Raw genomic sequence first — 27,329 nt, 5'->3', positions numbered from 1 at the left:
ACTTCTTGCTCCTAAAGTAAGAGCACTTGCATTAAGACCATTGACACCCAGGCTCTTTCAGCTGCACCTATGCTCTCTGCAGAGGTTATTGCCCTAATTTGCTCCTTACAGCTTTTTACCAGTAGTCACCATCACCACTGATTATCTTTTGGTTGAGTTGTTTATAAGAGTACTTCCTAACTTCTGGTGGTCAAAATAAGCCAGATCAGCCAATATATATTTTTTGAATATTTAAGATAACCCAATTCTTTTTGACTAGAATGCAATAGGAAGCATGTGCAAAGTTCACCAGCTAATATGAAAGACTGGGAATAATTAGCCAGGCACCGATCTGAGGTAGCAGCCTGTTTAGCTGGCATAACAGCTGCTTGAAAAAGCCCAAACCACATCCTTTGGCGCTTTTGACAGACTCAAGCATTTATGATTGTATATTGCTTTCTGCTTCGTGTTGTTTAGTTTGATATAGTCTAGTCCTGAAAAATATAAAACTGAGTTAACTCTTCTGTTTTGGGGGGACTTCAGTCACACTCTGTATAACGAAAAATACTGTTTACTGTCATGGTTTTTCTTCTTATAATTATTTAGTATAGACACAATCATATGGGCGTAGAAATGTTCCTAATGGTAAAAGTTTTCATCAGCAGGGAAACAAACAAATACATGCTATATTCGACATAACCATTTCTATACCAGTACATTTTCTGCCAATTTTTCTGCCTGTGCAGCAAGGGAGCAGGGCTTCCCAGTTAACGCCTAAGTTAACTTTACAGTGCTGAAGCAGAAGGACCTGAGAATAGGTGTGAAAGATCCTATCAGTTTGTTTTTTAGAATAGCTTTCTAAGCAGATCCTAAAAACAAGGCACAACGATAGATGATGATGCATCTGTAGAAAAGATTAATTTGAGAATTTAAATTGTGGGTAGATTAGCTGTATTTTCCCCCACTTTAAGGTGCTGTTCAGCAAAAGAAAGAAAAACTTTACAAAAATACTGGATTTTAAGAGAGAGCAAAAATGGAAAAATCATCCTTATAAAAACTGGCATGAGATTTGCCTGCTGTGTGACTAATGGTGCTGCATAAAGTATCAGCTCAACCTCACATGGCAGCACTGCAAAGCTTTGCTTTCTACCTCCAAAAGGCAAGTGGTAAATATACTTCAATGCTACAGAAAAACCAACAAATGTATTTAATAACAGTTTGCTGGTCACACAACAGATGTTGTGTAGAACTGCACAATTAGTTTTTACCAAGAAGACCCAAAACGGTAAAGATAGTTATGAACAGATTTAAAAGGCAAAGCCATTTAAGCATTCAAAATTCAGCTGCTATTCCAAGGAAGAAAGAAGTCACTAGAGAGATTATCTGAAATGGGGAAATAAAAATTTGAAGTGTGAAGTGCACAATGAGCACACGGGAGAACAAAATACTGGAAAGACCTGTAAAAAATACCACCATCAAAGTTGTCTTTCACTGAGAGAGTCGACAAAAAACAAAATCATCTTTCGGATTCATTTTTCAGGTAAACATTAGTGTTAATTTATTTTTTTCTTAATTTATTATTAAAATGTAACACTGACAAATATCCCGCTAATATTTTTACACTTTCAAAGAAAGAGACCATATATAACTACAAACAGGTCAGCACTATGGGAAAGGTTGATGCTTGCAGTCCAAGGTTGCTTCACTCCTTGAAAATAGAGCTGGAGAGATACTTATGATTGATTAGGAAGAGAAATGGCAGCATGAACTTTAAATTTCACACCAAAATATCTCTGGCACTCACCAAAATTCTAGCAGATGAAGAAAAATCTTTGCCGGAATTTTTGGTACAGGAGTTTGACTAATTTAGTTGTATTATGAGACTGGTTTTTCCCTCTTAAACAGTGAAATGAATTGGACTGGGAGGATAAGGGAACATCTACTCAATCCTTGGGCTCCTTTAGAAATTTTAGCCTTTGATTACAACATACATGGGCTGTGGGACAAAGATAACTTTTCTGAAATAAACAAGTTACGGGATTCATTTTAATTTCAATTGTTAATTAAAGTAACTGATTTTTGAATTTGAGACTCTAGGATTGCAACTCAAAATTAGCTTTTATAAAAGAGATAAAATTTATTTAAAAATGAGATTAGATGAACAGGTTCTGGCATACTCAGTCTTCAACTCCAGAAAAGCTGGAGTAATATGTCCTGTCAAAATAAACAGATACATAGCTGTTGGAGGTACCTGTGGTCCTAAAGGAACCATTCCTCTTGGAGGAGTCATTCTCTGCATTGGCCCACCCATGTTTGGATGCCCTGAAAAGAAAATTAAGTATTTTGAACTGCCATACAATGTAGAAGCACCTTCTAAAACAACTTTAACAAATCACTCCTTCTTAGTTTAATAAAGAGCTTGCAATGCTGCAGTAAACTTCGAAACATAGAGAGAAAGACTACAGTTTGAGATCACAGTACTTTCGAGCATTCTACATAGTTATTTCATAAATGCACTTTACCTTGCTGCCGTGTTGGGTCCATCCCACTAGGCAATAATGGCTGACTTCCTGGGACACCTCCAAGTGCCTGCAAACATTGAAAATTGTTTTAAAAGGAGATAATCCACTGTAATTTACATTAAACACAAATGCAGGTAGTTTGTTAACTCTGAGCTGACTCTTCTGAGTCAAGAGTAATAGGTAAGAGTTAACTCTCCTAAATGCCTAAGATTCTGACTATGGATTTGCACAGACAAACTCTTGGGCTTCCATGGAAATAGGGATAAATAAATCCCCCAAAATCTCCCTTGGCTAATTTTCTTTCTTTTTTCCCCAGTTCTTCCTTCATTTTACCTTACTATTTTTTAAACTCAGAACACTGCCTATTTCTCAGTTACCTGGCGGTTTATCCTAAGCTTAAATTTTTACAGAGTTTTCCCTCTTAGCCATTATTTTAACATCTTTAACAGGCCAAAATGTGGAGACTGTGATCTTTGAGAGTGAGCCATAACTGAGCCAACTGCACAGCATTCAGAGCGTAAGGTACAGCGGGGCTGTGATGTGGTGGATATTTTAGCTTCCACTCTGCTTTACTGCTGTAAGGGCATTAATGCCAAGATAAGCTCATTATCCATCTACAGAAGATACAAGAGTCACAAAGCTTACTCCTAAATCTTGCCTTCAAGCACGAAGATACACTGTGTTGTTACTTCACCTCTGGTTCAAATCCAATGTATCATTTTAAAGCCCCAAATTTTTATCTGCCCTTTGGGTTTATAGTAAATGATTTAGGTTTAAGGCTAATTTCTGTAGCCTCTTACCTAAAGTTTAGTGAGCTAGGAAAACGTTGTTATAAATGGATCTTTGTGACTGGCCCACGAAGTGCTATTTAACATTTCAAAACAGCAACATGTTATCAGGAAACATTTATCTGGAGTGAGTAAAGCTGGTATTATGGAAGTGATGTACTCAGGCAATACAGGTGCTGCTTACTGAGGGAATGCATCAGTTACTCCTGACTTGGAAATACTATGGTAGTTAGGGACACATACAAAGGGGAACCTACCTGCATATATTCTAAGGTTTATTCCCACAAGAGGTATGAAATCTAAGATTCACGTTGTTACCTCATTTAACACCTAGTCAAAAGGTGCTCCATTTTAAGATTTATGCAATATATATAATCTGAGACGACATCACTTAAATCACAGTTTTACACTTACTTCAGCATCTTAAAGTCAGGATGATACGTAAAAACAACGCATGAAATACAAAGGGAAATGTTGAATACTAGTGAAGCAGAACTGGTCATTTCTGTCAGAGATGACAGGTGGCGAATACGGAAGAGGAGGGACGAGCTACTGTAAGCACACGGAGTGAACACTTAACTCATGCAGCAACTAAAGTGTGGACAGTTACATAAGGGACTGCAGGTCTTTTCCAATTTATCTATTACTTTTCAAGAAAACTGAGTGTATCTGCACAGCACAATGCATTGCCAAGTGCAAATGCTCTTGTAGGAGAGAGATGTTTGAGTACAAGAGGGATCTCAGGCACACTAGTGCGGCACTCAGTATCTGCTAACTTTCCTTGCTAAAAAGTTTACAACTAGTACTGCACTACGCTGTGTACACATGCCTTGTGTTACACATCCTTGCCTAAGAAATACAATCCCTATTGCAATGTATTGACGGATAGAATTACAGTTACAGTGGGAATTTTAACTGTGATTTTTACTGACTTTCATGTAAGCAAAACTGCAACCTTAAAGCTGCATTACAATAGTTTATTACTTCCACACACTGCCCGTATATACTGTAACTTACAGTATGGCAGTGTTGCCAAAAGCAGTAATGCATGAACGTAGCATAATGTAAATGAATCGCAAGAGCTGTAATTCACTAAGATTATGCTACAGCTCTAATGTAATGTTCAGACAAAAATAGCTTTTGAAACTAAAACTGCAGGTTGGCAGCACTTTTATAGCATTCACCACATCCAGTTTTTACCTGCCAGTATTCACATAATTCAGAAATGCAGAAGGAAATAAAAGAATAAATGAAAGCCAAATGCTGGTCTATCTTTGGCTAACATATTACTGAAAGGTGGAAAAAGCAGAAAGATGTTTTGTACAGAATTACAATATGTCTATAACAAATATTTAAAACTAAAGCACTAATAAAATTGCACTCTTATATTGTCCCTTGATGATCACTTCAAGAATGTTAATTAAGTCACCCATTTCCCTTGTGCGAAAAGCAGCTACGCTGTATATCACTTAACCTGCTCTCTAACATCAACAAGAGGAATATTTGAAAAAGTCTTGCAACCTAATGTTTCCAGCTCACTAAAATTTAAACTTCAACTTTCTGGCAATGACATGCAGAGCTCAAGACCAGTTTATTGACACTGTGTCATACAGACATAAAAAATAGCCACAGCTGAAGTTGGAGCAGAAGAGTCTCCTCATCCAGCTGTGACCACAAGAAAGGCAGTTCTGGAAGGCTAAGTTGCACAAAAAACCTACTCCACTATCCTATCAACCTTTACCAGCCTTATAAATGACCCAGTTTCTCTTTCAGAGCTCAGCTGATATTTTTCTGTCTGCTTATCTCTAACTTTTCATCTGCTGACAACTGCTTTCTCCTCCTCTGTCTACACTTAAGGAGTAGAGAACTTAAAAATACAAACGTTATCTGCTTCCAGAACCATCTTTTCACAGATGGGCCAATAAAGGTCTCTGCTGACGAAGAGCAGCTCATTACTCATTCTTGTTACACAAGCATGCATATCCTTTGATGGAGATGAGAGAAATTGGGAATTTGATGCTTTCATAAACTCCTCAGAGTGCCTGTAAGAGGCACAGTGTGCTTTACGATAGCTGTACCTCACCGATCCTCTCCATAACTGCGAAGTAAAAATACTTTACACATCTAAGAAGGAATAGGAGGGAGTGATGCATTTTATGTAGAATTCAGTAAAATAATTCTCAGAGCTAACTGCTTAAAGTGGTTAGGGAAGTTTACAGAATATAGCAACTAGGCAGACCTTCTACCATCTTCTCAGAGGACACAGCATCAATTGGATGAGCTTAGCAGAGCGGTGCACAAGCCAACAATATTCTCTTTCTGTGGACAGGCTTAATGCACAATAAATTCTGAGGTGTAAACACCAATTAAGCATAAGCATGAGCTGAGAGTGGAATGGCGAATCTATCAGGCACTATATCAAAATACCCATTTGACGGTCAGACAAAATGGGATGGAGAAAAACTGAGTGAGTTTTGTACATTAGAGAAATTTGTATGTTAGAGATAAAAAGAGAACATTCGCTGTTCTCAACGCTGCCCCATGTCCTTTGAACACAAACGTGCATCAGTGGTAAGTTCTTACCTGATTGGGTATTCTTAAAGGTGGTCTTGGACCTCCAGGGTACCGAGGGGACATGAAAGGCTATGAAAAAAGAAACACTGCTGAATAAATCAAATTAGCTAGTAAATACCATATTGAGTCACTGGGCTTATGGCTTGTGTCACGCTCACATCTCAGGAACCAGCTTACATACTGCCACAGAGTGCTCAGTACATTATTCTGCAATGCTTAGCAGAACTAAATAAATTTTAAGATCCTTAGTGAATGTAGCTATCAAGATACATTATTTAACATTTTGCTACGGCTATCGTGAAAGCAGACTATAAACAGCTTAATGCATGATCTATGAAGAATAATAAACTATTCAGATCATAAAATCACACATCTAATCTTTTCACTGGATAAAGGGGAAAGATAAGAACCCTGGAATATGAAAGAAAAACGTTCTTGGAAAAGACAAGAAGTAAATAACAGCGTAATAATTCGCAAATACTTTCCCTTCACTTTTTCATAGTAATATAGTAAAGTACAATACAAGATTTAAGCTGTGAGGACGCAGATTTCACGTTTATGTCATAAATACCTAGAACTTTGGTGGTTTAGATGAGCTATTTTAACTCGATGTTGTATCCCTCCCATTCCTTCATACATAAGTCCGTGCTCAGTACAACTCCTCCTCCCTCAAAACCAAGTAGCCGCTCAATTCTGTATCCCATCCTGCACTCTGTGATGCATTACATGCATTCTAGTGGCTCTTGGCTACTACTGTACTACTTCATAGCCTATAAACAAGGTCAGACCCTTACATTAAGACCAGAAATAAACGATAAACAAATGCTGGGATCAGCAAATAAATTTAACATCTCTACTTCTTCCAGCTCCAAGTGTGACAGCAATCTAGAAATCTAAAAAGCAAGGAAATCAGTGGCAGGTTTGAGATCCACAGGAAAAAGGCAAAAACATCTGACTAGACAGATGATGAAGAGGATTATTTTGGCAAGCAAATGTACCTATAGCTCCAGAAGAAAATGAAAAGCTAAAAGTATGCTTCGACTGCGAACACAGAGACAAAAAAGACTGATTCTTTCAAGAGCTGAAGGAAAAAAGTCTTTCCTTCCATGAGGTTTCTTCTCAAACCTCCTACTAACACAATAGCATCTTCTCTCCTGTGCCTAAATTGTCAGGCACTGGCAAAGCAAAAATGCCACGCAACTATATATTATGAAACAGAAGCTCACATCCATTCATGACACTGCCCTACGAGTCATGGGTGAAGTGAGAGATATAAAAGAAAGCGTGTTCCCATGGAAATTCCCAAGAGGAATATCTTATGACAAATAAGCTATTGCACAAACCCACTCTTCGGGCCCTCCTGGAAAAGAAATATACTTACACAGGAACCATTTAGTCTGCTTAGCTAATAACCACAGACAGTTCACTAAAACTCTGTGGCTGCCATCATCCTTTCATGAATTGAATGGCATATATGGGCTCGGTCAGTTGTACTGTACTTTAAACTAAAATGCCAGTGATCACCATTATTAGTAAGATATGTAATAATGTTAATAATAATTAGTAACACAATTATAATCATGTTACTAATAATTAGTAAACATATTTTTCATGTGATCTGCAGGAAAAAAAATTAAACAAACCTTTCACTTCTCAGAATCAGATGAAAGTTGTAATAATAATCTGCCACATGCTCTAAATAGATACTAGAAAGCAATATAAAATACAGAGGCTTTACAAATTGGAGAAGAAAAGTTAGATGACAATTATGAAAGGACTCCATAAGTAAAAAGAGCATTTGAAATTATGCGTTATAAAAGAGGAAGGCTTAGTCATGCCTTCTAGCTATGAGGGCATGTCTCTGAGGGTGAGATTCTATTATGAGAAAGAAAGAGGAAAAAAAAGAGTTGTGCGTGTGGCAAAGGCTGTAAACATGAAGATGCTTGTGAAGAATTCAAAGTAGGAGCAAAGTTTCCTTAAAGGTCAATCAATTGCGTTCTATGGAGCGTAGCACACGCTAGTGAACGTTGTGTATTTGGTTTACTTATTCAGCAAACAAGACCTTACATTTATTTACATTTGTACATCTCATAAAAAGGACATAGTAATGTCTGTCAGGTCAACCACATTTTATCATAGTATCACATTATATAGTAGTAGTAATACATTTGTGCAACACTCATAGAATGGCTACTCGTTCAACTTTCAGATTTCCTTTCAAGTAGGATAGAAACCATTTTACCACCTTTAATCGACTTATGTCCCCTTTTCTCCTAATGGGTTCACTTTTCTATTCATTTTATAAAAGTCCTAAAAAATGATCTTAACATATTTTTGTATAGCCACAAAAGTATATAAAAACTGCAGAACGCTGCAGAAAATAAAAGAGCACGGAGTTCTGAAACGGATACTTCCCCCCTTTGCGTTAACCAGAGCAAGAGACCTTTCATACAAAACCACAGTTTCCCTTTCCAAAACTTTTCCAGTGCCTGACACTTAGACTCCCTATTTTTTGGTTTGCAGTGCCCCTGAAATCAGTAGCTGCTCTGGATGTCTGAGTAGATCTGGGTATACGTAGGTACCAAGTCTATTTAACAAAAGGCTCACAAAGTAAGTCTAGGACTCTTCACTGACATGACATAACAACTTACCAATTGTTTCTTTGGAGGCATGGTTTCTTAGCAGGCATTTAGCCAGACTGATTGGAGAGCCAGTGCACATATTCTTGTCCGATGTGTTAGTTCATTGCATGGAATAACTATAGGATCCTCTCTGATATAACTCGATCTTAAAAAAAGTTTTATATGCTGTACATATTTGTATATTTCCCTTATATTTATTTGTGAAAACGTTTAAAACTTCTCCCATTCTTTAAGCAATTGAATCCAAGTGGAACTGGGATGAATGACTTAATCTGCTGAATTTCCAATAGATATAGCTCTTGATGATACCTGCATATGAACACTTTACAGTTCTATAGAGCAGCCGAGAAAATATAAACAACTGGGAATCACAGTTAATGTTTTGCAGAATATAAAGTACCCATGAAGTGCCATATAGCATTATATAACATGGTGAGATAGTGACGTTCAAGGACAGTTCTAAAAGATTTCAAGCTGTTTTGAAAAAGTATTTAGTATTCAATGTTACTATAAAAGTTCTATCTCCAGAAGAAAAACTTAAATATTTTAATTTTCATGCTACTTATTCATCTTCTCCCTCTCCATCATCAGTGTGGTGTTTGCCCCCCAAAAGTCCTCCCAAGACACCAAAGAAATCTAGCCAAATATTTTGATGAAAACGTACTCAACACAAACAGCTTTTCAGCCAGTTAAGCGATCAGGAACACCTTCTCGGTCACTCTCACGCCTGACACACACATGACATCATTAAGCTCTAGACATTCCAAGAAGGCGGCGCTCATCGGCATGTGTGGCATTTTGCCACCTCCTTGTAATTAACTGCTGACATTTAGTCTCTTATCTAGTTTTGCTTTAGTGTTAAGAGTAGCTGGAACGAGCATGGCTTACGGAGGAACTACTGGGGACTTTTGTTTCTGACGGCTAGTAGCTCTCTCTTTCTTTGAGTTCTTGCAAACTTTTTCCTTGTCTTCTCTTAAAGATATTGCAGCATATATATCACAAAAAGTAATGGGTTCAAAACATGAGTAATAAATTAAAAACAGAGACCACAGACTTTAAATCACTCTACGTAGCTCTATGTCTTTTGAAGGCAAAAAAATAAATTCTTTGTACGTTGAAGCCAGTCAGACATCTCTCCCTGCTAACTCAGCCTTGTGTCAATTCAGAGTTCAGCGTCTTGGTAGTCTAAAACCTTTAACAGATCCCCACACTAAATTCACAGCAAGATAGCCTTCTTATTCATCCCAGAGTTCAACTAAGGGGACTGGTTAGGTGCCACATCAATGAATCAAATACTTCCCCAGCTAGCAAGGAGTGAGACAGCTACCTGCAATGCACAGATGACAAGAGAATTTCCTCAGCCTATGCAGTCAGAAAGGATTGCAAATACATAACTAGTCCAAAAAAGAATAAAGGTAAAAACAGAAAGAAATAATAAATGTGGAAAAATATGCCAAAAGATAGGTATCACAATTTAATAATATAGCAACAGATTTAGCTATCAGGTCTGAAGAAGACAGTGGGGGAAAGGTCACATCTCCCTGGAACTTTCTTTATGCAATAGGATGTAGGATACGCTTCAGCCAACATATATTTGGCATTTCAGGGCCAGATCTTGTCTAAGGGAAACCTTGAGCAGCATATTTGAGTATACAGTCTCCCAAGGAGTAATCTGACTGAGAAAAAGGATATAACCAGAGTGGCTCCAGTCCCCAGTGATTTCCAGATGCTGAAATGGCCCTCAAGGGTTTTTAGTAACTACCGCAGCCTTCAAGTTGTTCTAATCTGCAACAGGAACATTACATTGAGTAAGAGGAGGTTTAGAAAATGATTTTGCACACTACCCTGAGCTGCAATTAACTCCTCAAACAGCATTCAGGAACTGCAACGTAACTTCACTAATTTATTAAGAAAAACAAAACACCAAAACAAAACAAAAAAGAAAAGTACATGAAGAAAACAAAAGACGCAGCCCAGTATGCCGTATCTAAGGCACAACGGAAAACACGTCTCTAGGTGGAGGTGCCACCAACATTTGAAAACACGTGTGTCACAGAATTTGCAGCAACACCAGAGGTGTTTTTGGAAACAGCTTGCTAAAGACATCAGCCAACTCTAGCATATTGTAATTATCAGTGTTAGGTACAAAATTCAATAATTTGGTTTCACAAATAGTATCTTGAAAGCTGTTGTCATGCAGCTGAAACTAAAGGAGTATTAAAAGAAGCTTCTACTAAACTGGGAGAAAAAGAAGTGGGATAGGAAAAAACTTTTGTATGGCCACCACAGAAAATATATGCACATCATTTTAGAGTAAATAAAATATTAAAGAACTGATACTACATAAAATAAAGTCAAGATGTGAAGTGCTAAATTTAGTTAGCTCCTGCTCTCATAATGTCCTATTATGGCAAAGTATTAAAAAGAATCAAATAGAAGAAAAGTCCAAGAACTTTAATGTAGTGCCACAAGTTCTAGTATTGTCTGTTACCTTCCCGCTAAAGAAAGAATCCTAAAAGTGTATAGAGAGAGTAAAGGATATTTTATAAGCTGTGTATTTAATACAATTTTCCAAGGTGCGTGTGCATATGTGTGTGTCTGTGTGGATGAACACTGCAAAAATCTTGTAAAATACTACTCTTAATCCCTAGGAACACAAAGGGACAAGCAGACAATACGTTTCCAGTAGAGAACTCTTTGAAGAAGCAATGCTGAGGCATCACTAGTTTTCCTGCCTACATTCTGGTTCTGATATTCAACAAAAATGGTTTCCAGACAAATTATAAAAATGAGATCTCACAAAAAAACATGCACCAGGGAGCTGAGGACATAAACATATAGATGCCAGCATGTTTTTCTGCCAGTTGTGTAAATTTTATTCTATCTTCTTTTAGTTGTTTAGGCTACTCTAGAATATGATGTGTTTCAGTTTTCTTGTACCTAGCACTGGGAGAATAAATGAATTTTAAATACGGTATTCTAGTAAGTACCACAGATTTCAAGAAAGGTATTTTTCTTTAAACTTTCTTTCTGTCTAAAAGTTGGGAATGTAATTTGTCTGCTTCTAAATATGGCTAAATTAGTTTTTTGCATTGACATTTTAAAGACTTTCTCTGCCCATACTTGCACACTTAATTACCATAATTTTTTCCACAAAAATTGCAAAATTTTCAATAATCCACATTCAAATAACTAAGCTTGAATATTGCTCACATTTGAATTCCTATTTCTTGCTTAATGAGAATTTAAAGCAAATATCTGAATCTATCCCAATACCTATACATTACATGATATCCTATGACATGTTATCCTGGATAGGACAACTTCATGTAACAAACACACACATGCGAGGATAGCAAATAAATGCAGTTCAAAAAGAATTACTATAGTTACTGGGCCTGAGTAACGGTGAGGTCGTACACATCTGCTAACATAAAAATACCAAGAGACAAAATGACAGTGAACAAAGCTAGGGCTGTTTCCCCGAGGAGAGTAAAATGGAATGAATAATGCCTGCACAGGAGAACCTTGCCTACATGGCATGAAAAAAACACTTTTTCAGTCAAGGTAGCTTAAAATAACAACATTCATCTATATTCACATTAACATCTCCCTAGCTGGCTACATTAAGAGGTTTGTTTTAACTCAGGAGAAAATACAGATGCTTGGTCAAAGCAGGGTGAAAGATATGTTGTTAAAGCACATCACTGACATGATTTAAATGAATGCATTTAAGCCTAGCACTGTCAGAAGAACAGTACTTTAACCAGTCTCAGCTGCCCAAAAGAAGAGCTCTGGGGTTGACTGGTTGGTACTAGGGTTACTTGCTACGTAACAGGCACAAAAGGCATAGGAATTTGATGCACATTCACTCTGAAAATGGCTAAAGCCATTTAAGATGTTACGGCACCCAGCTCCTCTCTCCCAGCGGCCGTACTGCTTTGCCAGCGGTGAGCGTTCCCACAAAGACCTCAGGAAATGGGACGTTTTTGCATTTGCACGTGCTTCAGCACAAGGCCATGGAGGCAGGCCAGCCGCTGGCAAGCACGTTCACTGGGGCAGCTCGATGTTGCAGGGGAGACGGGCACCAGCCCTCATCCTGTGTCCCGACATGACACGGGGGCAGAAACTCCCAGCCGACAGGCAGTGACGTGGCCAGCGCTGGGAGATGGAGGCTATTGCTCTAACAGCTCCTAACATCTCCATGTGGCAGAGGATGTCTGCTCCACGCTCTTAGATGCATTTTATATGGCTTGGGAAAGCAGAAGAACGGGTTGGGTCCTGCTTGCACCAGAACGCAGAAATGTCTTTAGAAAGTAGCTACGCGTGTGGACAGAGTGCACTGGCGGAGGAGCCATTAACAACGCATATTACATTATCAGGCAGGAAATCGGCTTCGTGGCTCTCCAGGGCAGGAGGGAACTTAACTCTCATGACTGATTAATTTCAGCTATAGTTGCAGACAGTGCACTGCAGGCTTCCCAAAACAATTTCTAAATTCAGACTTTTAAAGCAAACAAAAACAAAGGATAACTGCTTTTTAGCATACTATCTTTTCAAATGCACCATCAAATTTAGCATAATCTTCTTATGTTGTACACCTAAACACTTTGAGAGGCTGATGATACTCCTAACCAGAGAAAGGCTCTTAGGGAAACGACAGAGCATGCAACAAATTAAATAACACAAGATGAAACAGTTTTAGCACTCAGCAGAGAAAAGGACTAGAATAGTTCTAATTGCTTTGTATGATTCAGTCACCATAATCAGCAAAAAAATGTCTGCATACTACTTATCACCAGAAGCTGTAAAATGGAACCGCAGCCTTAACTAGTACACCCACTGTGACGTATTTTCTTAAACCAATTGTGCTGCTACTCGATAAGCAGGTATACTAGGGGGAGTCCAATTTACCACCATCTAGGTCATAAGTCAAATATGAATCTTCATAAAGATCAAATCTCTCCATTTATTCATTTCAAGTTCCAAATGAACTGCATATAGTTTAGATAAATGAAAAACAAAACAAAACAAAAATCTTTGTTCTTCTCTCCACCAGTAAAAAAAAAAAAAATGAATTCAATTGCCAAGTTACATATTCTGTCTCTGCAAATATGACTCAGATTCTTTTTTTGTCTTCAAACTCTATTCCTAGTTAAAATGATTGATGTTATTTAACTATTTACAGTCCAAATGGTAAGAAATGTTTACTGGATAATTTTATTTCATTTTCTTATTATGGTATTGGTACTGAAAAAACATTAGAAAGTAACATTTTAATATATCTCCTTAAGACTTCTATATTTCATAAAATGATTTAGAGACGCTTTACAACTACCACTGGTGTAAGTGCTTCCATTAGCCATGACATGTTTTTTGGTCTTAAAGAGTGCAGTGATGAACGACAAAATATGCGTGAACTGAATTTATCCAAGTATCTATAATTCATGTATTTTCACTTATTTAGTTTCCTCTGTTCTTTGTGGACATCTCCATCAGCAATCCTGCTCACCACAGTGTATGAGACGCTCTTGATTAACACATTTTAATTCTAACCAGCACTAAACTAATTTAGCTCTCCCAATGACACACTTGTGCTGGCACAATTTGCTGATAAGCATAAACATGTAACTTACCTTCTACAAAGCTCAGACAGGCTATGATCAATGCTTAACAAAAATCACTTTTCTATTCAGTTGCATTCCACCGTTAATTATTTAACCTCTCTTGTCCTCCTTCACCCTCCAAAAGGCTGCTACAATGTTAGAGGTCTTTGTTTTATATTTTAGCAAACATTTAACTGCATATCTTGTAATCTACACGTATATAAATCAAATGATCTGTTTCTTATCTACACTATTTCACCTAAAATTGATTGATTGTGCTAGATTCTCAGCACAGAGAAGTGAAGTATTTCTCTTTATGCTGGCCTTTTCTGATGACCAAATCTATTTTCACGAACAAGTTCTTTGCACTTCACATGAAGACCCCCATAAAAATCATTTCCGTATTTAATAAGAGCTGCCTGACGTGGTCTGGCAACCTATAAATGGCAACAGTAAGAGGTTTGATTTAATTTTGAGTGTAGGGCACAATTAAAAAAAAAAAAAAAAAGACTGAAAAGCCTTCTGCAGACCTCTGGGTTGCCATCATCTAAGATTCCAACGGTTATAACCCAAACAGTACTATCACTTCAGTTAAAATGAACGCTTTATCCCTCACCAAAAAATACTAGACTTGTTCCACAATTTGAAAGAATACTGCAATACTGTGAATACACTTCTACAAGGGAGAGCACACCTTGTATACTCTGCATACACAAATGAAGAAGAAAACCTCACTAAAAAAAAAAAATCTGAAACAAAAATCCTTTTGCACTTAGCGAAACATCTCTCTGTGATCTTAGAAGCAGGATCTTCCTGCTAGCCAGGCTACTTCTCCAGAAATCTGAGAAAGTAAGTAACACTCATTTTGATAACGGAAGATCTTTAGGAATTGTACTGTTGTTACATCTGTGTCACTTTACGGGGGAATACCGTTATCTCATGCTCACAAAGATTTAGCAAGTGGGAGAGAAAGAGGATAAATTATGCACATGATATTTAAAAGAGATTTCAAAAGCAGCACAACTTCAAAAAGGCTACGAAATACAAGTTTTCTAAACCCGGTTAATAATTTCAATTTTTATTTTTATTAAATTAAAATAGTGCAGAAAATAGAACTAATGTCTACAAACCTCATTAAAACTAAAACTGGGAGGTCAGGAAGTATCACCCTTTTTAAAAAAATAAACCATATTTTTATTACTCAGACACTTTACACACAGCTCACTAACTATGAGGAAATACTTCCTCAAATTTAGCAGTCCTTCTAGTCACCCCTGACTATGACATACGACTGAATTTTTTCAGAACAACTTTAAAAATGACAAACTAGGGTTTGTTAAGAATAATACTGCTGTTATATTTAAAAAATATATTATTGTGAAGCTATATGCGTTATTTCCCTCCACAGATTTTGGTTTACAAACCAAGCACTTGTGGCTCATGGAAAGAGTAACAGTCAACTATGACAGGAACTGAATTAACCTCAACAGAAGGAAACATATATAAGTGACAACCCCTCCCCCTACTTTTTAGCACACTTCACAAGTTAACTATAATGCCAATTTCAGTGCATGGACAGTACATCACAGAGGACAAACTTATTTTCTGGACAGGATTCTGAAAGGAGAGAACAGATCCCCTAGGTACGTGATTTATCCCAAATTCCCCCCTCCCTGCCTTCCCTTCGCTCTAATCCACAACTTGCAGTGGCTCTGCGGCTGCTGGAGATTGTGCGTGTGGAAGGGGAGGCGGGGAAGTGTGGGCTCAAAGCTTATTTAGTTACTCAAGCTGAGCAGTTTTAATTTGTTCTAACAGTTATGAGCAGTAAAACCATTACCACAACTGCAGGGTAGAATTATCAAAGCCAGCAGATGTCAGACACCTTTATCTTTTTAAAGTTGACTTTATTTCTGTTATTTAGAAAAAAAATGAAAGAAAAAAGAGGAACAAACACAAACTACTTACAGATCTTTTTAGATGCGAATCTCCTCCCACTTAGTCTAACAAATCAAATTAATTTTTACAGTATTTTAAAATAGAATGCAATACTGACAAGGGCAAAACTGCACAGACCCCAATTCTGCACTGGAGTATTCCCAGTGGGTGTAAGTCTGCACTACTGGGGTGGACACGTCTACAGACAACAGAGAGTCTAAAGGTACAGTACAGTACGCTTCTCCTTACTAGAATTAATTATGCAGACCCGGGGTGGGGGGGAGAGCGGAGGGGAGAAATCCTCTTCAAAATCCACTTTCATATTTTCAAAGCTTTTCAAGGCCTACCAGAGCTGCCAGCTTTACCTAGAAGCTATATTTGCAGCTTTGATGATGTTTCATTTGCTTACGGTAACACTTAACAATCCATGATGCTTCTCAAAACTTCTGGGACTTCATTGTGTCTGCTCTACTCAGGATCCAATTCCTCACTGTTTCACTCTTTGCACCTGCAATTATCTCATTTGCTCCATTGTTTGGAATTTAGTGTAGGTGTGAGCATGTAGCACATGTGGCTAATTCTGCAGTCATGTGCCAGTTCATTTTTAATGATCTGTATATCTATATTTTAGCAAAAAATATAGCACAGTAGCTTTTTGCTTTTGCGAGAGAAACTTGAGACTTTATCTCTATAGTCTGAATAATAGATATTTCCTTGCTTTCCTAAGCAAAAATGAAGGCCTTCCCATATCAAATAGTTTCATTTGTGTCAGGGGTAAATTTTACTAGGAACTTGGGATTTCCATGATTCAAAATTGAAAAATACGGAACAGCTGATTCTTTCAATCTTTAACAAAAAGAAGGCAGACTGTAGATTTTGTATCAAGGAGAACATAGATTTCCCAACTACCACCCATAAATTGTTTCCTGTGAACAACTTTATAATTGTTCTCAGGAAGGGTAAGCAGACAGGCAATGCTGCGAAAGTGGGGAAAACACGAAGACCAGCAATGAAAGATAAGTGACTAAGCAGGATGCTGCCATTGTTAAACTAAGTGTGCTGCTTGAAGGAAAAGTCAGATGGGGATAAAAAATGGTAATGCCCGGGAAAATCAGGAAACTACATGAGGATTAGGGGAAGACAATAGTTGAAACAGTTCAAAGCAGTTGAAAAAGAAGCAAAATATTTTCAAAATCACTGTAAATATACACTACGGAGCTGCAGAGATCAATCTGAGGGACATCTGTATCATTTAACTTTAGTCATGTAATTTGGCTGCCAGAATCAGGAATCTGCATTCCTTGTACAAACAGCCTCTCAGTGGACAAATCACAGAAACAACATAGTGACTTCAAAATGGCTTTAAAGGGGGCACTGGAGGATTTCTCCCTCCTCGTAGTCCTTTACTGTTGGATGGTTATTGAAATTAGCAATTTGGGAGGATGTTCTGTGAGTGTCAAGGGGCTGATACAGAGGATCATGTACCCAGCAGATCCCTAGCCAGCAGAATAGTTTCTAGGAGACTAACACATGTGAGCTAGATTAAGTGATTGCCAGGACTGAGTGAACCTGTAAATGGGCTGGTTTCACTCCCAGCTGTCTTGGAATCAGAAGAGATGTAAAGGTACCATCTGTATTTATTTAGGAGACTTCACTGATCAATGAGTTAAAAAAAAACCAAACAGATATTTTATACCCTTCCACAGAAGCTTACAAAAATATTTTCTTTTGCACCTAAATAGTTCACTATTTCTGTTTTCAAATGCAAAGAGATGTGTTCTTGTTATTGATTTTTAATTCACTAATCTATTTTGGTTATTTTCATTACCTAAGTGCTATTTAAACTCAGTTTTTTATAGACAACAGCAATGCTAGGCAGGAAGAGAAATGGAAAAGTTCTTTTTGCTCATCTGTCTTACTGTAAGAGTGCTCTACTAGAGCATTAGGTCAGCTCTACTAAAGCACAACAGGGCTAAAAATAATATATTAGCATAATATGGATTGAGCTAATCTGAGAATGAACAACTGCCACTAGATGGCACGACAGCCTTATATTCCTTTGGTGGGTTGAGCTTTTTTTGTTTTTTGGGTTTTTTTGGCTTTATATAAGAGCAATATGTAACATTTGTATTTCAAACATGCTGTCAACACATTTTTCCCATGCCTATCCAAGTATTTCTGATTATCACAAATCAGTGAATGAAGCAAACTACATGACAATTTCTTTAGATTATATATGCACTTAAAGAATAAGCTTTAGTGGTAAACTCAACTAACACAAATCTTAACAAATTTGCTAAGAAACAGTAATGAATTTTAAAAAAGCCCACTTTACTTATACGTGCACATGGCGTAGTCAGTGGTAGTATTTAATGTTAAGAACTTTACCAAACTAAAAAAGTGAACTGTGAATTTCAAACAACCTCTTTCCTCCAAATCTCAGTTGGTACTTGATGAGTTAACTATTCAGTAGTGTCTCCCAGGTGAGTTAACTACAAACTCAATGCTGTTATCTGCCTGAGTGCCTTTAAAAAAAATAAAGGTTCTTTTATATAGATGCAGACATGGCAAAGTTTTGGTCAGCCAAATAATAAAAGAGGTGAAGATAACAGGGGTTTAATTAAAAATGCATTTAAATGTTTCTCATAGTTGCACTGCAAAATCAAGCAACTTGGATCAGCTTTTCAACAGTGCAAATCATCTTAGAGAAACACAATGAATTCCACTGGACTAGAACCTATAACTTTGTATTTAGCTGTTTGAAACAATAACTAAAAGGCAAATTAAATCCCATGAAACCAACACTTCTCACACTTTTCAAAAATTCAAAATACTTCACAGAACACAAGCTCCAAAACCTTCCTCTGGCCTTTGTTTATTTACTTAGTAAAGCTGATAATATAAGCAAAGAGCACACAGAACTATTTTGTGAAAAGACAAATGTAATGTATCTCAATTTTTTTAGCTGATTTAAAGATCTATAGAGATAGATGGAAATGGACTAGCACTGTACTACCTGAAGAGTACTAGCATGCACTTGAATGCAATTCTTGCACTTGAAAAGGGTACAACGGCATGTATCATGAAATAGAGGTGCACCCGGACTTCAAAATTTCCATGACAATACTGCTAAATGTTCATGTCATTATTTTTTAATTCCTACCATATCATGGCAGGTAAGCATGAACTTCTTCAGATCTCATTGTCCTCAGGAAGAACAGAGTGAGGCTAGTACTTAGTACTTTGAAGGTCTTCCTATGCCTGTATCTAACAGAACTTTTAAAAATACCACTTCTGTATTGTACAGAACTAACCACTTGTGAGAAATGCCATCCTCAGACCAAAAACTGGAAATAAGTTTGGTTGGTAAAATCTTTGCCTCTTTGAATTCTACGACCTAATCCCTTTTGATCACGAGAGGATGAGTTTACCTCACCTTAGATGATTTTATTACGGCCTTGTATAAAACTTTGGCTGCTGACATTATAAGCAACCCCTAATGTTTAAACCCCACGGTAAATAATTACTACAATCCTACTTCACTCCTCTAGCATTCCTACCATTTCCGTGTTAGATAGGGCTCCGAAAATAGGGGATGAAGCCTAGGTCACGCTGATCTCTTTGAGCAGCCATACCAAATAATTTACAAATGACCAACTCTTAGGCTTAAAAATGGCACAGCAAATGTCCTATATGATTTTATTTTATTAACATAGTAGCTAAGTGCTTTCCTCATATCTTAGCTCCATATACAGCATAGGTCCTCAATATAATGAATGGGGTTAAGAGAGGAAAACTGGCAAACTGATGACCTATTTCTGAGACTGTGACTGGAGGCAAGATTATTTTAGATGAGAATTTCAGATATGTATATAGGCATCTTATCCTTATGGAATCTAAGATAGGCTTATGATTTCTATTGCCCAAACAACCTGTAATCTTTTAAAAGGATTTTCTCTCATGAACTTCCTTTCTATATGTGGAGAAACAAGAACAAATAGAAATGAAATTACTTATCTTGAGTAAAGGAAAAATGTGGGTAACTTTGGAAAGAACTGCACATAGGTTTTTTAAGATCCAGTCCAGCACTCCAGCTCCTAACCTCTGATGCCCCCTTCTGAAAAAGCAACTTATTGTCAGATGTGCTGATCATCCAGATATCTCCGCCACTGAGCTGCATTTGATCCGATGTCTCACTATATTAGCCTGACACAAAGTCAACTCTAAAATTTGTTTTGGTTCTCCTATTTGGGATTTAATAGCCTTATATTACAAAACTATTCTATTCCCTAGTCCCGTAGTCCTGCACATTCAGATTTGCAGCAAATCAAGCAGGAGCAGATTCAGTTATATGGAGCAGTTACCATATAACCCCATTTTATTTCCAGAGTATTGCCTATCCTATGTACTAAAAGGAGACGAGGTCCTGTGTAAAAAAAAAAAATCTAGCCATTAAATTAGAAGTTATATTGAAATACGCACCAGTAGATGAATTTGAGACACTTCCTAACTCCACATAAACCTGTTTTCTTGACTTCACAAAGGTAATTTTCAAACATTTTAAACAATTTTCTTTAAAAAAAGTCTACTTAATAATAATAGTTACACACAACTATACCACCTCCCTTCCACTATATGATCATAAGGCTTTATTTTGGAACTTCAGTAATGTAGTGTTGAACTTTATCATCTGAATTAAAATATAGGAATATAGATACAGAAATACAATAGAAATTCAGCTGTTGGCTTCAAAACTCCCACTCCGTGGACCAGGTATAAAACTCCAGAGACTGCTACTTAGGGTCAGTGGAAGTGGTCTACATTTACATGAACACCTCATTTTACAAAGAGCAGGGTAAAGCTTTTGGCAGATTCTTTCGGAGAAATCATAACGCTCCCAGATTTTGCCTACATGCATGTATTATACTAGCGAACTAGATTCTTTAAAAAAAGAAAATACTTTAAAAGGACATAGAATTAACAGTAGTGGTCAACAGTTCCAGCAAAACTGGAACTCATGTACCATTTCTTGGTTCCCAGTACAGTCCCCATCTAAGTTACCACCTTTCCCTGAATTGGTGATGAGAAGCAACTCTGTCAGTTCTGAGTTAGCCAAGCAGAGCTGGAAGGTTGTGGTTGTTGACAGCCTTCAACTTGGACCAATCCAAACATGTTCTTGAATGAAATGAAAAGCAACTTTATAAATTCCAGGATGATCCTACTGACAAATTTTAGGCTGCAAAACGCTGAGCTGCTACAATGTTTTTGTAATGGAGAGTCTTAGTGAGATCTAAATAGAGCTAGAAATACCATTCTACCACTGATTCTATAATTTTTTGACTCTTAAGAAAACACAATTGTTCATTTTCACAATCTAAAAGTCTGTGACGGGTCCAAGTGTACACTCCTGCCCCTCAGTGAAAGAAGACTGGTAACTGATAGAGAAGGGACTGGAGTTGCTCAGCATTCACAGACGAATGTGTTTTCTGTGATTTGGTTACTCTGGTGATCAGTCAGGATCAGTGGAAGCACAGAAGAGTATACAGAAATTGATTCACCAGTTAGTATGTACTAGAAAGAAAGCATCTATTAAAGAAGTAGGAAGTTTTGCCCACGACCTTCTCTTTCTTGCTTATCTTTTCACCTACTTTTTAAGGCAACAGACAATGCCCCTTTTTTTCAAGGTTCACATTCAGGGCTGATGTCTGCAAATTGTTTTCTTGTCCTCAGATAAATTGACATTGGTAAGATTCAGCTCCGAAGGCATTACAACCAGATATCAACTGCTTGACGAAAAGACACTCACCCCAACACCACAGTACATTATCATGGGCTGTCTTGTACATATATGCTTTATATACACTTTATAGTTTCAGCATGCTGATAGGAACCTGACTTCATTTTGGTTTAGCTCCCTTTCGTTGGGATTGCTCCCAATCATATCAATACATTTGCCATCAAACCTACAGTTGGATTTGCTAACTAAAATGTTATTTCTTTGTCTATATTCTTAAATAGACAACAATTACAAAGAAAAATAATCACCTTTTGAAAAATATTTGTTTTGTTAACTAAGCCGTTCGACTGAGGAAAGTAGATCTCTATCAACTATAAAGGACACAAAATGAGTCTTGCATGTTACAGAGAAACATGATGAGAAGGACTCAGCAATTTTAAGAATAGGTGAATGGTAATCTCTGGAGGAGACCAAACTAATTGGACTGTGCAGATCAGTTCTTGGAACCTGTCCTGTGGAAGATTCGTCAGACATATTGTTGAGTTGATTATAGCTCTGATTAATGTTTCCAACTGTCTTACAGTGAAAATGGATTTTCCTCAGTTTATTTTCAATCCCAGGCCTTGGGAAAAGAGCAGGCTGTCCATGGGGCTTCAAATAAGACTGAATTCAGATACTGAAAAACAAGGACCTCTTTTTTTTCTGAGATACAAAGCCAGTACTAAGAGGCTTTTTTGGGAAGAGAATGGAAACTTTAGTGCAACAGAAAAGGAAAGACTTTTCCCTATGGAGGAATCTTTAACAACACAGAAATCTTTCCTGTCTATTGTCCCTGCAGTCTTAGGAAAGAGCACATCACTGAGGTAAAGCACTCTGAGCAAACCTTTAGCTTCAGACAAGAAAAATTAAGCTTACCCATACTTAACTCTAACTTTCTATCATCTTGTCTTTCTTACATCTCTCAACATTTAGAACGGATAGAAGATTTTTGGTGCTTATGTAGCTAAAAACAAAAACACCACACCCTTCTGCAAAACCTTGAAAACACTTATTCTCTCCTCTGTACTTCACATACTTGTCCTTCCTCTGCCCTTTCCCCTCTTTATTGTCCTTAAAGAAAATAAAAGTAAACTTTAAAATCTAATTCTTTTGACATTACGGCTAGAATGGGCAGCCAAAGTAAGAGAAAGTGAAATATTTACACAGTATCAAAAATTAAGAAAAAAATGTTTTAAAAAATCTACCTAGCCAATGGCTCAAAATAGGAAAATCAGAAATAAAAAAATTAATTACTTCTGCCAGTTTCTGAAGATATTGTGACTGGCAGCTATACGATATTTTGTGCTTCACTTGCAAGATATCTTTCATTCATATATTTAAAACCTTGCCTCAGATTCTGAGTCAATCAAGTAAACAGCACGCTCATGCCAGGTTCAGGATTTCTCTAGGTAGGCATCAATGCTGCATATAGCACTCTTTCCCTCTGTGATTGTGGGAAAAGGAGCGCTATGCAAATAATCTGTTGTCACTTACATTCAGAACAGATACACAAAATAAAGACTACTGATAAGAAGTTTCTAGACAGCTAAAAAAATATCCTGCCCTTTTTCTACAATCATCATTTTGGTAAGAGAGCAAAGAGCTGTAAAGATGTAAAACAGTAAAATATCTCTTCTTTTTCAGATGAAATCTGCTTCTCTTTTTTCTATATATCTCATGGAAGAAGAAAAAAGATGCCACTCTCTATCAACCTGGATTTCACTGCTTGGTTTTCATGGAACAGAAGCTTCCTGTCAAGATCTTCTCCCCCCATTACAATCCTAGAAATCTAGATTTTTCCTTTCACATCATGAGATCAAGCATGTGAAGTGAAACTCTCTGTTTTGCCCCATCTTAAAGAACTATTTCAATTCCAGAGCATCTAATGCTGCACAGCAGCAGTTCGCCAGTGAAGAGAAAAAGAATTCAGCTTTGATCAAGTGGAGATACAAGCTCACGCATACGAGCAATCCAATCATGGACTGAAATTGTTAGTTTGGCCTTGAAATATAAGTTGCAATTTCTTGCATCCTAATACTCTGTATTGTTCATGTCCAAAGTGTTAACTGGGTATTTAATTCCATTTATGACCTTATGAGAGGCAAGGCACGCTCTAAATCCTTGGCTCGTTTTTAAGCATTGGAGCTGGGATCTTCAATGCAAACAGATGCTCAGTAGGATATTCTTAATTGTCTAGGTCTAATTCCCACTGAAATTTGAATATCTTAAAAATCTGTCTTGTGGCTCTACTACAGAGCTAAACATGACCAACAAAATTCTTACTTTTAAGTACCAATGCAATTCTAACATTTTATCATAAGAAATTGTTATAAAATGATATTCAAGCATTTTCAAGCTCAGACTACAAACTGGCACCATTTCATATCCCTGAAATTTTGAAATGACTTATGCTGTTCTATTTCACAAATTGAATACTTGTTAGTCAGAGAGATCCCTTCCTTTCCGTCTATTTACTTTGGTTATAAAATAACTCCCAAGTATTGTACCATATAGTGACATATAGTTTAAAACAGGACCTTTTCTACAGACTTTTAAACAGTATTATGGAGGATTTTCTATCCTAAAATTCCTATAATCATAATTTTTCTGAATACCTGAAAAAAACCCGGTGGTACAGGACCTACTGGCATGCCATCTCCTGGGGGAATGTTTCCTAGCACTGGACTGGGAGCTGCTGCAGCACTCTGAAAAGAACAAAGGGAAAATAAACCTTTGTCATTGCATGGTAGGCACAAAACCCCCCCGCCAAAAAAACCCAAAAAACCTGCTGTGACCAAAATGCAGAAAGCAATTCTCTGGATATGGCATAATATCATTGTTTCATCTAAAGGTAAATGAAAATTGTATAATGTTTAGTCTTATTTTATACAAGTGTAACGATTTGTTAAAGATCACAAGTATACATTGAGGGGAAGGATGCTAGAGATTGCATGGATATACAGATATGTATTGATTAGATAGATCTTGACTAAATAAAAGAATGTATCTGAGACTGTATGTCTATATATACACAAATGAGCCTGTAACTTGCACACTTTTGCTCTTATTATGTGAGTACAAACATCCCCACACATGCACACTCATATATATGTAGGATAAAGAAACTAATTTATGCATTTTACCAGCAACTTCCAAGCACTTTAAAGATAATTTCAGCAGACTGTAATATTCTTTCAGAATTATATCAAGCTTCAAAACAAGGTTCTGTTACTAGCAGCACAAGAGGAGTGCTCACGACTCTACGGGTAATGTTCATGATTCTACCAACCCCAAAAATAACCACCATGACAAATTAGAAGAATTCAGGTTACATTTTTGGAAAGGAAAAGAAAAAAGGATTTCTAAGTGAATCAGAGGATGAAATGAGTTACCTTTCCAAATCTTTCAGTTGGAATAAGCAAGTAAAGAATATTGCTTCTGGCAATTTATAAGCAGGAGATCGTCACAAAAAGGGAAGCCAAATCGTTATTGTTGCCATGTATTGGAACTTCAATTACTTTTGATTTCTAGCAGCCTTCCTTCCTGCAATATGTTTCTGTTAGGGCATAAGGCTGAATGACCTATAAAGACTCAAAATATTTGTGGAAGTATTCATGCACACACAATGCAAAGAGAGACACTTGCAATTCACTAACAATCTCCCAATATCTGCCCTACCGAATATGAATGACTTATGTTCATTAACTGATCACTTCATTGTATCACACTTGCTATCCAAAAGATGCAGATCTGTAAACTATATTCCCAGGTATTTGGCACACTGTCTAGGAAATTAAAGAATAATGCTGGAAAGATTTGAAAACTGGCACAAAGACGGACTGACCTTTTTAACTCAAACAAAAAGGAAATATTCAGTTAATTACCACAGATTTTTTCAATGGCTTAAACCGTGCTTTAGAATCAAATTTTTGAACAACTACCAGTAATATATTTAGCATCTATACTGTATGTCCTTTTCAAACAAAAGTCCAGAATGCACCATAAAAGTATGAAGACTGTAAAAAGTACTGGCTTCAGTACTGATTTCGAGAGTTTGATTCACTAGAAAACAGACACCATTAGTGTAATAAAGGACACTCTTATTTACGTGAAGATCCAGTCTTTAAGATTAGTGTTAAAATATTGTATAATTGCAATTGACAGAAAAAGTCAGTCACAGGAATTGGAGGTAGCAACCACATTTGAATCATAATACCTTTTTGTCAGGGACTACCATAAACCAATGAAGCTATTCTGTAAAGCTGCAGAAAATAAAGATGCTAGATATGGGCTAGTAATGGCTATTCCTTGAACCCTGCCTGAGGTTCATGGGACTGGAGTATCATGCAGCTTGACTGCATGGAAAAGCATACTACTTAGATGGAACATCTCGGGTCCTTCTCTCAGATCTGTGGCACTGACTTGGACTCCCAGACAGAGAGGAAAATAAGAAAGTGGCATGAATGCACAGAAATAACTCTCAAAGAACGATATAATTTTGTTATCTTCTCTTCTGCATGGCTTCTGTGTTTGTCCACTAATTACTTTTAGAATAGCTACATTTCCAAAGGAGAACGGATGAGCAAGTTTGGAGGCTTTTTAAGCAAAAAATGGACTTAGTAAACTGAGCAGCAGACCATAACGTCAAGAAAAATCACGAACAGGAGCAGAAACAGTTTGAGTGAAGTATGCTGGATCCTGCTTCCAGATGTAAGGGTTTTCTAGATAAAGAATGACAACAGTAACATCACCGATGGAAAAAATCAATGATGTTAAAAGTCTGAGCACCTTAAGAAGTCCAAAATACTCTGCAGTACAATCTCAGACTACGAGGGAGCAGCCCTTTAAAGAGGTATTAATAATGATGAACCTGATTACACCATTATCCCTCCTTGCATCCTAATGCCTTCTTGTCCCTATGCTACCTCAGCTGTGTCTGCCTTTGATGGTCATATATGAAGCACTGCAGTTCGTCCAACACAGTTGGTGTTACAGAATAAAAGTATGTGAAGACACTAAAACGAATCACTGGGCAAACATCTCAACAGCATTAAGTCAGATACATCAAATGCAGTAGTAAGTGGAGAGACTGCAAAAAAAAAAAGAACTAAGCAGCATCTCCTTTGATATACGACCAGTTTTCAGAAGCCTCCCACCCCAAGTACCACATTCCTGCTCATATGATTGAAACTAGATTATATTAGGCGTTAATGCCTGTCAGAGTGCCTTAATGCCCAATGGGAAATGGTTCTCAGATGTCCTTCTCAACTGAGGCCTCCGCCAGACTCTGCAGGTTACGAAACAAGATTTGTATGAGAAGGAGAGAATGACTTCTTGCAATACAGTGTTGCTATAGGGATAAGGGGATCTGCCCCAGTAGAGCTCCCTCTTGTTTTCCACACTTCACAGATCACTTCAAAAGGGATAGAACAGAACAGAACAAAAGAAAAATGGTTAAATGTACTTAACAGTAAAGAAAAGAAAAGGGGGAGAGAGGGAGATGATTA

General features: G+C 37.2%; 1 protein-coding gene and 1 long non-coding RNA gene across 4 annotated transcripts in view; one reads left to right on the top strand and one right to left on the bottom strand.

Annotated features, from left to right (window-relative positions):
- Window positions 1-27,329, bottom strand: part of LOC138064848 (single-stranded DNA-binding protein 2) — a 189,410-nt gene that overhangs the window by 31,140 nt on the left and 130,941 nt on the right. For 2 of the 3 annotated variants that reach the window (XM_068928987.1, XM_068928989.1), the window contains exons 5-8: window positions 24,438-24,527; window positions 5,873-5,932; window positions 2,502-2,568; window positions 2,231-2,301 (exon numbers count right to left, since the gene is read on the bottom strand). In XM_068928987.1, coding sequence (XP_068785088.1) covers window positions 2,231-2,301; window positions 2,502-2,568; window positions 5,873-5,932; window positions 24,438-24,527 — 288 coding nt within the window. The remainder of the gene's footprint in view (window positions 1-2,230; window positions 2,302-2,501; window positions 2,569-5,872; window positions 5,933-24,437; window positions 24,528-27,329) is intronic. The other variant, XM_068928988.1, reaches the window with a different exon arrangement.
- On the top strand, window positions 16,136-24,840 carry LOC138064849 (uncharacterized). Its single transcript, XR_011138107.1, has 2 exons — window positions 16,136-16,269; window positions 23,467-24,840. It is a non-coding gene; the product is annotated as an uncharacterized lncRNA (long non-coding RNA).

This window comes from Struthio camelus, chromosome Z, assembly GCF_040807025.1.
Source record: "Struthio camelus isolate bStrCam1 chromosome Z, bStrCam1.hap1, whole genome shotgun sequence".
Classification (NCBI taxonomy): domain Eukaryota; kingdom Metazoa; phylum Chordata; class Aves; order Struthioniformes; family Struthionidae; genus Struthio; species Struthio camelus.
Note: the sequence above shows the minus strand (reverse complement) of the source record. Positions and strands in the feature narration are given on the sequence as shown.